Source organism: Coffea arabica, chromosome 3c, assembly GCF_036785885.1.
Source record: "Coffea arabica cultivar ET-39 chromosome 3c, Coffea Arabica ET-39 HiFi, whole genome shotgun sequence".
NCBI classification, from domain to species: domain Eukaryota; kingdom Viridiplantae; phylum Streptophyta; class Magnoliopsida; order Gentianales; family Rubiaceae; genus Coffea; species Coffea arabica.
In genome coordinates, this window is record NC_092314.1 from 2,726,639 (window position 1) to 2,741,812 (window position 15,174).

General features: G+C 36.8%; 2 protein-coding genes and 1 non-coding gene across 5 annotated transcripts; all 3 read left to right on the plus strand.

The window, feature by feature from the left end:
* The first annotated feature begins 240 nt into the window (after positions 1-240).
* Positions 241-7,758, plus strand: LOC113734098 (protein phosphatase 2C 70). Its single transcript, XM_027260442.2, has 14 exons — positions 241-332; positions 474-777; positions 2,550-2,739; positions 2,841-3,038; positions 3,142-3,317; positions 3,407-3,565; positions 4,868-5,011; positions 5,093-5,154; positions 5,304-5,439; positions 6,079-6,173; positions 6,905-7,017; positions 7,097-7,226; positions 7,392-7,446; positions 7,538-7,758. The coding sequence occupies exons 2-14, from the start codon at positions 553-555 to the stop codon at positions 7,697-7,699; spliced, it is 1,845 nt and encodes a 614-aa protein (XP_027116243.1). The 5' UTR covers positions 241-332; positions 474-552; the 3' UTR covers positions 7,700-7,758.
* A 1,574-nt stretch (positions 7,759-9,332) lies between these two features.
* Positions 9,333-14,507, plus strand: LOC113734099 (uncharacterized). 3 transcript variants are annotated; one of them, XM_027260444.2, is made up of 11 exons: positions 9,334-9,647; positions 10,046-10,093; positions 10,263-10,442; positions 10,558-10,624; positions 11,888-11,952; positions 12,559-12,637; positions 13,011-13,129; positions 13,240-13,319; positions 13,474-13,543; positions 13,814-13,891; positions 13,984-14,507. In XM_027260444.2, the coding sequence occupies exons 1-11, from the start codon at positions 9,396-9,398 to the stop codon at positions 14,056-14,058; spliced, it is 1,113 nt and encodes a 370-aa protein (XP_027116245.1). In that variant the 5' UTR covers positions 9,334-9,395; the 3' UTR covers positions 14,059-14,507. The 3 variants fall into 3 exon arrangements, with proteins under 3 accessions (XP_027116246.1, XP_027116245.1, XP_071937926.1); XM_072081825.1 differs by having other exon boundaries at positions 9,512-9,647; positions 9,978-10,093; positions 13,984-14,253; XM_027260445.2 differs by lacking the exon at positions 13,474-13,543 and having other exon boundaries at positions 9,333-9,647; positions 13,984-14,183.
* LOC113736118 (small nucleolar RNA snoR101) lies at positions 11,519-11,580 on the plus strand. Its single transcript, XR_003459611.1, has one exon. It is a non-coding gene; the product is annotated as a small nucleolar RNA snoR101 (small nucleolar RNA).
* Positions 14,508-15,174: the final 667 nt, after the last annotated feature.

A 15,174-nucleotide genomic window follows, 5' to 3' on the forward strand; every position in this document is an offset into this window, starting at 1 on the left:
GAATTTTACCCGATGTTTCAATATCTTAAAGTCCATTTGGATTGTCATTTTCTAAAATTTTTGTCAAAAAAAAAAAATCGTAACAGTATGATCTATATACGAGATAAGAAGGTGATTAAAAAAAACTCGAGATAGATAATTTTATCCAAAAATAATAATTCAAACACATTCTAAGTTGAGCCATTGCTTCTAGAATACGAGACCACTATATCCTACATGGCAATACGAGGAATACATGAAAAGCTACACAACTGCGTACGCAAAAAAATACAACTGGATTGTTTATTGGATTTGGATGGGAAAATCCAAGAAAGAAAATGGTGGAAATTTAGGTGACTGCGACCTTTACAAAGCGGCCTTCTCGCAAAGCCAATTGTTTATACTTGCAAAAATAAGGACTACTCCATTAATTCGTACTTTCTACTTCTACATTTCTTTTTATCTTATTTTTATTTTTGATAAATATTTAACAGTGCAAAATGGTAGGAGGGGTTGGCTGATTGCAATCTCTCTCTCCTCCGGATCATCATCTTTCCCAGACCACCACCGCCGATGGCTGAGGCGATTTTTCTTCATAATTCTTCTTCCTCTGATGACAAGTTTATCACCGGAAGTATTAGGACTTTGATGTTCTCCGTTGAGGGTATCGTTGTGATTGTTGTTGTTGCTGTTATGTTCCTCTTGTTGCTCATCCTCTTCATCCTCGCCTGCAAGTTCAAGCTATGGCGTCGCTTTCTCTCTTCTTCCTCCGCTGCCTCTCGTACTCGCACCATCAAGGTCCATTTCTCTTCTGTTTGTTGATTCATTTATCAGTATATTTTATGTATGATCAAGATTTTACCGATGAAAATGTATTGCCCCTTTTGTTTGAAGATTAAGATTATTTCAATGAAGGTGATTGGAAATGGGGTCTACGCAAATCAGGGCTGTTTTGATTGAATGTGAAGAAAAATGGGATTTTATTGACGGGGGCTATTTTGATTTAATGTGAATAAAAATGGGTTGACGGTGCAATTTTCCATTTAGAGGTAATCTAAAGTATTTTGTTATGGTGGTTTGGGATTTTGGCAGAGGGTATTGTGAGGGGTTTTAGACCCTTGTCCTGCTGTTGTTAGTAGCTTGAAGAATGATCCGATAACTTGGTTGAACGTGGAGAAGATTGAGCATTTTTTTTCATTACCTTTTGGTACGGCTTAAGAAAGTAGCTCATGTTAAAAGCCAATAACATCTAGGAAGGATTTAGAGCTTTGAACTTGGTCCGGTGAGTGGGGATTTTGCTGTCACAGTGTCTATCATTTGGATATGCTTATAGTAGTTCAGGTGCTTATAGTCTCATATGTGCATTGAGTTTCTTTTTTATGTAATAATTTGTGCTTGAAATCTCTGGTTCTTGGTTATTAGTTAACAAAGATAGGTGCTTTATTGGTCTCAGCATTTTCTGCGGTAGTCTGAAAATAGTTGAAATGCCGAACTTGTGAAATTTGCAACTGAGTTTGCATCAACCATTTACCTATATTCTGAGCTAAGGCGTACTCGTTTCAAATGGGGTTGATGACTTGAGTATCTAAGGTTAACAAAGCCATTGTTTCCATAACATGTGGCACTTTGGAAGACCAAATGTAAAATGACAATCAATTTGGACTTCCATATTATGCATCTGTTCCTTGATTTAAGCTCTTGGTGCTTTGCACTATAGGCCATTAAGGGTTTTATGTGACACACCATTTTGGGTGCTTTTATATGGTGCGTTGAATGCTGACCTGAGAAGAGCCTTGTTCATTTTCGGACCTTTTAAAGAAATCATGGATTGAAGAAATACAATGTCCGACATTTACTTTTTATCCACAAGTACCCACGCCAAATTTACGGTGGGTCCATTTAAGTTACACTCAAAGGTCATAAAGACAGTTTTGGATACTGCTAATTCAAACCATACCTTTTAAAGTTGGGCTCACAAATAAACTTCATTAAATCAGGTTGAACCGTTACAAATATTTTTACCTGGTGAATATGGAAAGAGTTCTATCATTAAGATATTGTCTGAATAGGAATCTATGAGAATATAACGAGACCTAATTGATGAAATTCGGTGGATATTCTAAAGCTAAGGAGTTACAGAAGTTTAGAATTTTGACTAGAGTGGAACTGTTATACTCTGTCAGTTTAGCACTCTGTATGTCTGGCTTTAGTTTATTTGTATCGGGCAGACAATATCTGAAACAAGTCTGAAAGTTCAAGTTCTGGATCTGTCTTTCGAGTACAAAATTAACTTGATGAATGTTAGCACTTCCTATGCTCCATCTTCTGCAAATTAACTTCACTGAAATGCATGGTTGATGTTTTTTAAGATGCATAACTTGGTTTGAGAACAAGCTAGAACATTCTTCAAACTTTGTTTGATCATACATAAAAGACTGTTGAACAAAGCATGATGCTTTGATGCATCTTTTCATCTGATTCATGTTTCTATCTTTGAGCATACACCTGCTTGATTCACTGCTCTTCCTGTTTGAGCATTCTTCTTACCATGGTATTTTGTTCCTTTGCAGGCTGATGACCTTCACAGGCCTTTTATTTCAGAAGATCTAAATGTTGTTTATGGTCACAGCAATTCTTTTGCTAGGAATTATGCTCCACAGGAAGCAGATCAGCAAACTTTAGGGGGCTTGAGCTCACACAGGGCTCAAGGAGCTTCAAATAACCAAAGTCCTCCTTCAGCATCTCCCCAACTAACCCATAGTATACAGCTCTTGCCCATTGACCTACAAAATGCCCTCACGGGCATCTGCAAATTAATTTGTTTGCAGAAAAATGCATAATTTGTCTTTTGCTTCTTTCAGGTGATAGTTTTGTTCTTGATATCCGAGATACTTCAGAAGATGATCTAGTTGGCCAGACACTTAAGCGTCCACTGGTGACGAAGCAGCTTGTAGAAGTGCAAAAAGTTTGTACAAAAGATGATTTAAAGGATAGTCCAAGATTTCACATAGACAGTGAAACATCAAGAGAATTTGTTCCAAAATATAAAGCGGATCAAAGTAATTTTCTCCTATCCATTGTATAATGTGCATAGTGTACTTTTTTCTTTTTTCTGGTTAATAGTGTAAAACATGTCATCATCATTTTCTGTTAGATGTGCAGGAAGCATCCTCACGTTGGAGGTTGTCTCGGGGCTTTCTCATGGGACTCGATGCTGCGTGAAGTCAACAGATACATCTAGGCTCCCTCTCACTCTTGGAAGAGTTTCACCTAGTGATTTGTTGGTCCAGGATTCAGAGGTTTCTGGCAAGCATGCCAGGATTAATTGGAATCCTAATGTAAAGTTTCAAAATATTTACTACTTCAGGATTGGAAATTTGGCAACATTCTTTGCACTTTAGGAAACACTTATTGCATTGTATTTCAGAGATTGAAGTGGGAGCTTGTTGATATGGGTAGCTTAAATGGTACACGCTTAAATTCTCGTCCTGTCCATCATCATGATTCAGGAAGCAGGCAATGGGGAGATCCAGTTGAGCTTGCAAATGGAGACACATTAACTCTTGGCACCACACCCAAGATTTTTGTAAGTAGGCTCCCATTGAAGTAGCTAATCTGCAATATCTATTCCAGAGTTTGTTGTTTTTGAACTATTTGCTACCTATTCTATGTTTGTAAGTAGGCTTCTGTTGAAGTCACAAATCTGGCAGTATCTTTTATAGAGTTCCTTGTATTAGAACTTTTTTCTTCCTGTTTTTCATCTGGTGTTTCTCATTGATTTACTTATCTCTGGGGGAGAAAAGGAAATGCAATGAAACATTAGACATGGTTTGAGCATTTTGTGTTACAAATTTGCTTCTTAGTGTCAGTTGGAGCTTATCAGGAATTAGGATTTTCATTCAGTTGATATCAGGGTTTCATTTATATGATTTCAATTGAAGTTCTTCCTTATATAGGCTGATTCCTCAACTATAATTTCTTTCATCTCTATACTAATCTGGAAATAGCATTTAACTTTGTCAATTACGAGTTGATTTTTGTTTTTTGAATCATGTATCTCAGTTTAAAGAAGAACTTAAGCATAAGTTTTTGGCACTTCTTTTCCCTGCTTCATCCCCTTTTATAGAGCGCTTCTTTCATTTCTTGGTTTTTTTTGCTGCAAACTTTGCTTCCCTGAAGTCAGTCTTTCTCAAATGATCGATATCAAATATATTGGTTACTTTCAATTTTTGTCAGAAGTAATGTGTAAGACATTCTGCTTGAAGTTCAAGTATGTTACTTTATGTGCATATCTCTTGCTCCTCTTTCTTTGTTTGAGATTGTAAAGTAATTCAATACACAATAGACAAGTAATGGGTAAAGTACTGATTATGCAGAAGTGTGACAGGAAGGAATATTACTTGAATTTATGATTAAAATTGAGGTTCCTTGAGGTAAGCTTAGAACACATCGATTTTTGGGCTGATCTTAACACAAATAATAAATCATGGTTCTCTTTGCCAATGCGATAGACAGTTTCCGGCTTACTGGCCGTTAGAGCACAACTAAGACCTTCTCTTTATTGTTCTTTTGCAAAGGACATTGCCAAATATTCTTGTCCTTTTGTACTGAATAGGTTTCATTGTGCAATGTCTTTCCTGATCCTTTTTGGCTGTCACATTGTTGGCAATTAGTTTGTTAATATTCTTTTAAGTGCTCAACTCGTGACACGACTCTTAGTCATATGACTACTCTAGAGTAAGGATCAGAAGCTAGGAGTTGGTATAAGGGTTTTAATCTTCTTTATGTTACAATCACTGAAATCATATATATCCTGTGTGCCATTGTAGCTGTGTTGAGTTTTCAGTTTCCTAATTCCGTTTCTTAATTGGAGGGTCACTTGGTGCAGGTCCAGATTACATCTGAGACTGAGAGCCAGATCCCATTCGGAGTTGGCATAGCATCAGATCCCATGTCATTGCGCCGAGGTGCAAAGAAGTTACCAATGGAAGATGTCTGTTATTATTATTGGCCTCTTCCTGGGACTGAACAGGTTTATTTAGTTCTATTCTACTTTAACTTCAGCAGTTACCAAGAAGGGTTTTAATTCTTTTTTGGACTGTTGATCCTGCAGTTTGGGCTGTTTGGTGTGTGTGATGGACATGGCGGAGCAGGTGCTGCTACATCTGTTAGCCAGTTAGTATTCCATTTCATGTCCTTGATTAACTCAATTAAGTCACATGTGATGGTTTATTATAGGACCATGCTGGTGCCATCTTGTTTACTTAAGCTCTCTTTTTCTTTTTAATTTAATTCTCTCTCTCTCTCTCTCTCTATTTTGCTAGAGTGATGCCTCAAATGGTTGCAAGCATATTATCGGATTCTTTCAGAAGAGAGAAAGTGTTATCACAGCGTGATGCTTCAGATGTTCTTAGAGAAGCTTTCTATCAAACGGAAGCATGCATAAATCACCACTATGAGGTTTCTACTCATTTCAGTTTCTGTACTTTCTTTATGCTTTTGTATTGCTTCTGCCATTTAATCCATTGGGATATGCACCTCCTGTACCAACCTGTAGCCTTCCTCATCCATTTACTTCTCATATTTGTGGCTTTATAGGTTTTGTGATATTGGCACTACATACTTTAATAGAGTTTCTATGATGGTGTTTTTTTTTTAACCAAAAATTTCTGAGATTTTCATGACTTCTTTATGATAAGTCTGACTCTTTTGTGTAAGAGAGGAAGGAAACCTTTTTTAGCTCTAAAGTTCCTTGTTGGCGTACTCGGTACAATTAGATAATGTAAATACATTCATAGTTGGCAGCCTCTTGGTTGACCAACATTAGTGCAAAAACTTACAGTAACATTGATAAGTACAGAGATTATGGGATGTGTCCACTTAACATGTGAAACATTTTGAGTGCTTCAAAGCTTTAGTTCTTGAGAAACACTTTTGAAGGAAATTATTATTATTATTATCTTTAATATAAAGCTGAAAAGTATATTTTGTGCAACTAAGACAGAAAGTGAAGCAGGACTTGTTGGTCTTCTACTCTGTTATGGTTTTGGCTATACAGGGTCTGATATTATATTTTGGTTTTATGATCATCTTTTTCAGGGCTGTACTGCTACGGTGCTTCTTGTTTGGGCTGATGGTAACGACAGTCTTTTTGCGCAATGTGCAAATGTGGGAGACTCTGCTTGTATTATAAAGTATGTGTTTTTGTTATTGTTATGCATTGACTAAATTCAGAAGAATTTTATCACGTTAACACGTTCTCAACTAATTGAAATAATTTACTACACTAAAACCAAGATTAGTGCTTCACTATTTATCAAAGCTTTTGAGTTTGATTTGATGGGGCAATATTTTGACTTTGCTGAACATCTTTGGCTTCGAGTATCCAGTATAACTTTTCAGTTCTTATCGTGGCCTCTAGATTCTTGTGATCTTATTTTCCATTACTTATGTACATCCATTAAACTTTATGGTTTCCTTCCAGATTGATAGAAATGTCGTACTTATATTTGTATCATGATTATCTCTTGACGCTTGGCACTGCCTTTTGTATACTATACACCCACTTTCCGCCTTTCTATAATCACAGTACATGTATGTTGTTATTCTGGTCTTTCAGTTCACCTAATTGTACTGGCTACAAAGTCATTCATGAGCAGGAGTTTAAGAGAACGTATATCTTTTTACCCTGGAAGGGATGGAGCTGCCAAAAGAAGGCCTTTGAGTTGCTTTGAGAAAAACATAACAATCTGCCGATAACATATAGTTTAGTTTAATTGCTGTGGCTGTTGTGGATAATTTCTATCTGCTCCTCCACGATGTTCTCGTAATGAATAAATTGAGTTTTCTGTCATTTGGATTCAAAGAAATTCAAGATTTTGTGTAATTCCTGTGAAACTGAGATAATATTTTCAAATTACTGCAGCATTGATGGAAAGCACGTGAAGATGACGGAAGACCATAGAGTAACTAGTTATGCTGAAAGATTACGCATCCAGGCAATAGAACCTTTGAGAGACGGTGAAACACGACTATGTGGTATTTGACATTCCTTTTTCATATTTCAGTGTATCAAATGTCAATTATCATCAGTCTCTCATTGGTTGCTCTCAAGCAGGCCTTAACCTTGCTCGAATGCTTGGAGACAAATTTCTTAAGCAGCAGGATGCTCGCTTCAGCGCAGAACCTTATATAAGTCAAGTAGTGTACATAGATCAATCAAACAGGAGCTTTGCATTGTTAGCTAGGTGATCCTTTGTGGCTCTATTATACATCTTGATATCTGCTGATGAATTAGCTTTTTCTCCTTGCTTGAATGCTGAAGAAAGTAGGCCTTGAAGAGAGAGAGAGGCGGCATTTCTTTTTTTTTTTTTAATGACGCTTAAATTGGTGGTTTGTGGATTTGGATGCAGTGATGGCTTTTGGGATGTTATAAATGTGAAGAAGGCAGTTCAGCTTGTAAACCAGGTATAAATTCTGAATTTCATGTATAATTTTCTTTGGATTATTCTGGTTTTTTTGACAAGGGATCTAACCTTGAATCTTGTTAACTGTGCAGACAATGGAGAGAAATTCAGCGAATCAAGATAATTCTGCAGAAAAGGTTGCTAATGCTTTGTTGGGTGAAGCGAGAACCCAAAGAACGAAGGACAACACATCTATAATTTTCTTGGATTTTGACGCTACTAACAGAATTGGTTCTTGTAAACTTGATCCTTAGATTGACTCTCAATGTCAATAATCCAAAATCTTATAAAATGCTTTAGCTTAGTTGCTGTAGATGTGGTTTGCTCTCTTCCACTGCCCCCCTTCTCTCTTTACAAGATACCCCTCAAATAAACCCCAATTTCCCTGGCTCAGACATATCCACCCCTGTCAAGTGATCTGGCCGGGAGGGGATGAATAGTCCTCCAGCAAACCCCAAAAACTGGTTTGGGAGGGGCACTAACTAAGAAGACTGCAAGGTAGGGGTGTAATCGAGCCGAGTCGAGCTCGAGTATTGCTATACTCGAGCTCGACTCGGCTCATATACACCAAAGCTCGAGCTCGACTCGAAAAATTTCCTTTAGGCTCGAGGCTTGACTCGATACTCGAGGCTCGAAAATTTTTTTCATTTTAGGTCTTTTTACAATTATGTTATTACTTTTTTGCCATTATAGGATTTTATTATAAAGAAGGATATATTGTAAATTTCATATAAGTTATATCCATAATGGTCATTTTATAATTATAATACATATATATTATTTAAATTATAAATATATTATTTAAATAACTCCGGCTCGTCGAGCTACTTGACTCGACTCGAGCTGGGTTATTTCGACTCGAAACTCGACTCGATTTTCATTCGAGCTACTCGAAACTTGGCTCGAACTCGATCAATCCGAGTTCGAGTCGAGTCATTGACCGAGCTACTCGCGAGTAGCTCGGCTCGCGTACATCCCTACTGCAAGGATCCTCTGCATCACTTTTTGAGTGTTTGGTTCACCTCTGCAAGTATTCAAACCATCTTGCAGTTTGGGATAAAATCAAGCAGTTGCCACGGCCTTGCGTGAAACAAGATCTACCAAAAAAAAATCTCTAGTAGTTGCCTGCGTGGATGCTCCTCGAATCTCTACTAGAAGTATGTCTCCTGCGAATTTGGGCAGTGATTCCTCAAAATAAATTACTCTTGAATGATACGCAGGAATGTTGTACAATCTCTTTTGAATAGCAAACACAAATATTTTAGGTTCGTCAATGTAAAAGTTTTAACTATTTAAAATATAAATCACTGTCACCATTAAGGGATATACATTGAGAGAGTGGTTCTCTGAAAAGAACCGTAGAATTTTCTTAGTATATATAATATAGGAAAATTAAAAAGTTACATACACTATATTTATTTTGAAATTTATAGATTGCTTTCAATTACTAATCCTTCAAATCTGTCGTTATTTTATCTCATTATGCCAAAAATTAGATATTTTCACCTTCAATTCTATATGTAATTGTGACTATCAAACTTAATGTGCCTGTAAAGCTATTACAATCGCTATTAATTGATTCAATTGATATCTTAATTCCAAATTTATCAAACGAAAAAAGAACAAATAGAACAAAGTGGGATGCTACTAGAATTAGAATTAATTAGTTGTGTATTCAGTTGACACTTTCACTTCAAATTTATTAAAAGGAAAAAAATTTAAAACAAGACCGTAACCATCAAGTAATAGTAACATGTAGTTTCAGATTTCAAGTCATGAAAAATCTTTAATATAATGTGAAAAGGCAAAGATAAGTGGTCTGAAAGGCAATTTGCTTAAAATTGTGGAGGCCATTTCATACTTTTACAGACTCTCAAGGGTGTCGTTGGAAAGCCATTGCTTTAAAAGTTAAAGCCCTCAATAAACCCTTGTCCGGTGTGACAGCTGAAAATGGGGAAGAAGAAGAGAGCCGCGAGAGAAGCAGCAGAAGAAGTCACAGAGAATGGCCCGGATGATAATGCTAAAGCAGAGACCAAGCTTGAGCTCCTTAATGTTGATTCTTCTGAGAGAAAGAAGAAGAAGAAGAAGAAGAAGAGAAATAAAGAGCAAAACGACGGCGATTCAAATGAAACACCTACAGTTTCCATTGCTCTTCCTGGCTCTATTATTGACAACGCTCAATCCCTTGAACTTGCCACCCGAGTAACTCCTCTTTTGCTGTCTCTTCGTGTTAATTAGCCTGTGTTTTTAAGGAAAAAAAAAGATCGTATCTCGACCAATATATTTTTGCTTTAGATTTTGTGGAAAATAGAGAAAGGTGAATTCTTTAGATTGCTCAATAAGCATCCATGGATTTCATTAGAGGGGTCTCTATCGATTTTCTGTGTAAAGTTTTTGAGTAAAATATCGAGACGAATATGTTTGCTTTAGGTATTTGAGTTTTAGTTTCAATTGGAAATAGAAAAAAAATTGATTTTTTGTTTGCTTAATGAGATTTTTGGGTTTCTTAAGTGGTTTTTTTTATGTATGCAGGAGGATATATGTTATGCATTTCCAATGTTGATTTTTTTTTTTACCGTCCCTTTTTTGTGCTTTATCAGTTGGCTGGTCAGATTGCTCGAGCTGCAACTATTTTTCGAGTAGATGAGGTTTGTCAATCTTTTTTGCTTCTGATGATTGACTATAATTTTGGTCAGTTTAGTCTGAATGGTAACAAAGATCACAAAGTAAGCGGATGCATACAATGGCAGGAAAGAGCTTAAAAGGGTTGTGGGGAAGTGTCAGCAAGATTTACATGGTTGTTCTTGTTTTCGGCAGGTTGTTGTGATTGATAATAAGAGTACCTCAGTGGATGAGTTTGAGTTGCTGAACCAAGAGAACAATTCAGATGATAATGAAAGTGGTGCAGCTTTTCTTATAAGGATTTTGAGATACTTGGAGACACCACAGTATCTGAGGAAGAGTCGTTTTCCTATGCATAACAGCTTAAGATTTGTGGTGAGGACCTGACTTCTCAATTTGTGATTAATGTGTCACAAGATAATTTATTCTTTTGAATATTTCTCCATTTTGTAATTGTTGAGAGCTTATACTTGAGAGGGACTTTTTGCAGGGTCTGCTGCCCCCACTTGATGCCCCACATCATCTGCGTAGGCATGAATGGGCTCCCTATCGAGAAGGTAGAAACCAAATTCCTCTCCTTCCTATTAGAGCTGTGGGATTATTGAAAGGAAGGTAGAAGGGTAAGTGAGGGTACTGAAAGAAATTGTGAGGATCATTGTCTTGTGAGGTTCTGAGACAAGAGGCATGCTCTAGAAAGCTATCCCATAGCTTCCTAGCTGCCTCTGAAATGCTAGTCTTGCCACCTAATAGACAAATAAGTCCTTCTCTTGTGATTTCCCTAGCCAACATTCTCATTTCGCTTTCAGCGTGTTTAAGTGATCAGTGATTTGAGCTATTTATCCTCATCCATCTATTGAAACTACTAGTTAATATAGTTAACGGAGCAGGACAAATGGCAAGCTTGGTAAGATTGTTAAGTAAAAACTACAGCAATGTCAAATTCAGAATCTAATCAACTAAGATTCTGTGGATGTCCTGAGTGTTGCACCATGTTGTTTGTGTAGGAGTGTAGTTTCATTAGATATCTTTAAAATTCTGAGTTGTTTCTTCCATATGCTTGAAATCCTTGTATTGATTATTTCCTGGCCTTCAGTTCGGATATTAAAATTAGCAACCCTGGTTTCCACTTTTCACTAGTCAATACATTCAGTGTTCAATTTTGGTGTGTTTAAAGTTTTAATTGATGCTCATCTGGACAATAGTTGGTTATTCATAAATCTGGTGCAAACTACCCATTTGATGACTTGTACTTGATTGCCAAACTTCGGCTATGTTTTCTGTTAATTAGCTACTTTGTGATGCCATGAATTTGTACCTCTCCTGCTGAGGAATTTATTAATCCATTCAGAAGTAAACTGACTGTCCACAATTTGCCCTTTAGAGCCTCAACTTGTATATACACCTATTTAGTCGATTGTTCATGGATATGGTGCAAAGTGTGTGCATATGATGGCTTACACTTGATCGCTGAACTTCAGGTAAGTTTTCTGTTGACAAGCTATATTCTGATGCAATGACTTTGCACCTTTCCTCCTGCGACACTGATTAGGTTTCTTATATTGTATAATCAAGTGTAACAGTTTTGTTTCTGATACCAACTATGTGGGACATTTTTATTTCTCCAACCTTGAGGCTTGGGTTATAGGGTTTTCCAGACCTTTGGGTGGTAAAGTGAATGACATAAATATATGGTCAAAAGTCTTAAGGTCTTGTGTTTAATGACTGGAAATATTTCCATGACAAATATACTTAAATTTGGTTTAGACCCAAAAGCAGGTCTGTCTTCAATTTTTAACCTTTATCTTTTTTGAATTTTTTAGGCATCACGTTAAAAAACCAAGCTCCTGATTCTGCTGGAAGTCTCGTAGATGTGGGGCTTAGCAAGGTATAGCATGTTGTGTGCATTCAGGAGGGTTATATTTCATGTCGATGGTTCGTTTATACTTAGGTATTAGCATTACGATACATTTGGTATAGACATATATGCCTGATAATTTATCTTACTCAAATAAGTTCGGGTTCTATAGAACATGGTTACTTGCATTGTCTTGAAAATCTTTTTGCTAAGGGCTCAATCTAATAGTGGTCATGCAGCAAAGCATAGCTATTATGGTTGTGCCTTAACCTTTGATAGAAACAGCTACGTGTTGTGGACAAGTACATCAAAAGTTGTAATGTGTATTGGAAGGGCATGCATGTATTCATCTTTTTCTCATTGTGGATTATTAAGGCTTGCATTGATCCTACAAGTTTGTCGATTGCTTCACCTGTATGCAAGTCCCTGCGGATGAGAAGGACAGAGTTGGGGCAAATTGTCCATTGCATTAATTGACAGATCTTTTGAGCATCTGCCTTTTGAATCCTTTTATCCGTGCTGTTTACTTTCTGTGTGGCTGGTTGCATTCACTTTCTGTAAATGATTAAAAACAAAAAAAAAAGGAAAATAAGAGCAGGATATGTTTTTACTTCTCATGATTGCTCTTCCCTGCAGAATGTTTTGATTGATGAAGTGATTGAACCAGGAAGAAGAGTAACAGTGGCTATGGGCTCAAATCGTAATCTGGATACAGGTAATCAACTAGACCTCATATAAATTTTCATTTGTAAGACCATGGTTTTTTTTTTTGACATCACATGGTTGTACATCATGGCAAGTTTGGAGTGGAAATTGTTGTTCAGGAGAATCAGGCGACCATGGTTTGCTGTTTAATTTACATAAGACAATGGTAATCAACTGTTAATAGTTGTTCAAGAGAGGTTTAGTGTAGATCACGGATATCTTAGTATTCAGGTCTTATCTCACTTATATTTAGTGTAGGTCAGAGTCAAAACAAGCTTGCTAAGATGCTCATAGCTAAGCCTCTTAAATCTTGTAGTCCTTGAATGTATTCCATGATCACAATGGCGGATTAATTGTAATTCTTTTGTAATATCTCATTTCAGGTCTAACTTATCAAGTTGTCCCATCTTCCAGGCCTAGGGATGAAGTGGGGATGTACTGGGGTTACAAAGTAAGATATGCTTCCAACATAAGTGCTGTGATAAGTAGCTGCCCATACAAGGTATTTATCGTCCTTTTCTTAATCCTATATAGGAAAGCATTGCTTGGTTCTTCTTTCTGCAACATGGAAAATGCGCTTCTCTCATTTGATTTCTTGAAATTTGGTTTTAGGGAGGGTATGATCTTCTGATTGGCACCTCAGAACATGGAGTTGTTATCAAGTCTTCTGAACTTTCGCTACCATCATTCAGGTATATCAACATAGTTAATGTTATGGCAGAATTACCAGTATATGCTATTTCAGCCTTGTTTCGGTGCATCCAAGGAACATAGAGTGTCTGACTTGATCATCATCAGGTGTCATTTAAGCATTAAATTCCAGCTTTTGCATGTTTCATAACTTAGGCACCTATTAATTGCTTTTGGAGGGCTCGCTGGACTGGAAGAATGTATCGAGGAAGACAAAAATTTGAAGGTAGCGTAGAGTCTTTCTTGTTCTTACTGGTAGCTCACTGAACATATAGTTGTTGCATATAGAGTGGCTAGCCTGGTAGATTCTCTCTCTCCTCTTGATCTGCACTTGATCATATTTTATGCTGAAGAATTGTGAAGCATTTCAAGCATGGTAGCATTAGGTTTTGGTCAAGAAATTGGTACATGCTGCTATCTCAGTTAAGAGATTTTATGGACGAAGGTAGATACTGACTAGAGTTTCTGTGTATGCGAATCTTTTCTCACCATTCAGGGAAAAGATGTGCGAGAAGTGTTTGACTTGTATTTGAACGTGTGTCCTCATCAAGGAAGTAGAACCATACGGACTGAGGTACTTCATAAATCTCATTTCACCTGGAGAGAACTTGTCATCCATCAATAAAGGCTTCACTAACGTCTTTGTTTGTCTATTTCTACAACCAGGAAGCAGTATTTATCTCTCTGCAGTATTTTCAAGAACCAATTAGTCGGGCTAGAGATGCGCCCAAAAAGATCTAGCCACCTAAAGCCATCAAATAGCAGACGTAATATCAGATAATGACCAACCCTTTAGTCAGGTTTGAGGATGACTAATCTTCTTGTTCTGAAGCTTGTTGCCACGGAGAGTAATGGTATCATGAAAAGGAGCAGAAAAATATTGCTTTCCTTGAGCTGTTTTCATTGGAGATTTCTGAAATGGTGAATTGATGGAAAGGAATATGGGGCATGAACATCTGCCAGGCAGGTGTTTCCTCCTGCAGCCAGGAAATTTTTTTCTTGTAAATTTTACATTTTTGGTTTGGCAAGCCTTGTAACATGGCACCAATTGGTGAAACCTTTATATGGTATTAGTATTTAGCAGCTGCAAACAGCATAAGAGTACTTGTAGATGTGGGGTTTTTTCACCTGTCGTCTTTGCTAACCTTTTTTCGTGGCAATTGCATCAAGAATTTCCTCATTGTCTTTCATTTGGTACCCCACCATATATATACCCCGCTGGGTCACTTCTCCTTTGAGCCTCCAAAATGCTTAATCGTGTGCTTGTTCGACTCTTACAAATTAAAGGCGTTGATTCCCAATATTTTGACTTCACAAATCTCTGTTTCCTATGATCTCTTAGCATTTTTTGTTTCCCTTACGGCAAATAACACACACACACACACAGATACACACACAAGCAGTTAACCCAGAAAGCAGCCTATATGATTTCTTAGCATGCGTGCACATCTTCATGTTTGCTTATATGCTACATGTCATAAATTGGTCCATATTCTCTTTTGGAAGATGATTAAGCAACGATGTCCATATGCAATTAAAGCGTAAACCTAAAAGACAACAGAGTAGCTTCACTTCTTATTTGTTTTTCCAACCTTCTCTCTCTCCCTCTTAATAATTTCCACTTAGAAATATCTGACAATTTTTATTTACCTAATTTAGCAACTTGCTTATCTTCAAAAAATAAAAATAAAAATTAGAGAAATTATGTTAGGAAAAATTTACCAGTGAACATGTTGAAAGAATAATTTGCTCATCTGCAAAAATAATTAAAAATTAGAAAAAATATGCTACGATAATCGCAACAATGTAAAAACTAAATAAAGTTAGTTAGACTTTAATCCCGCAAAGAATAAATTC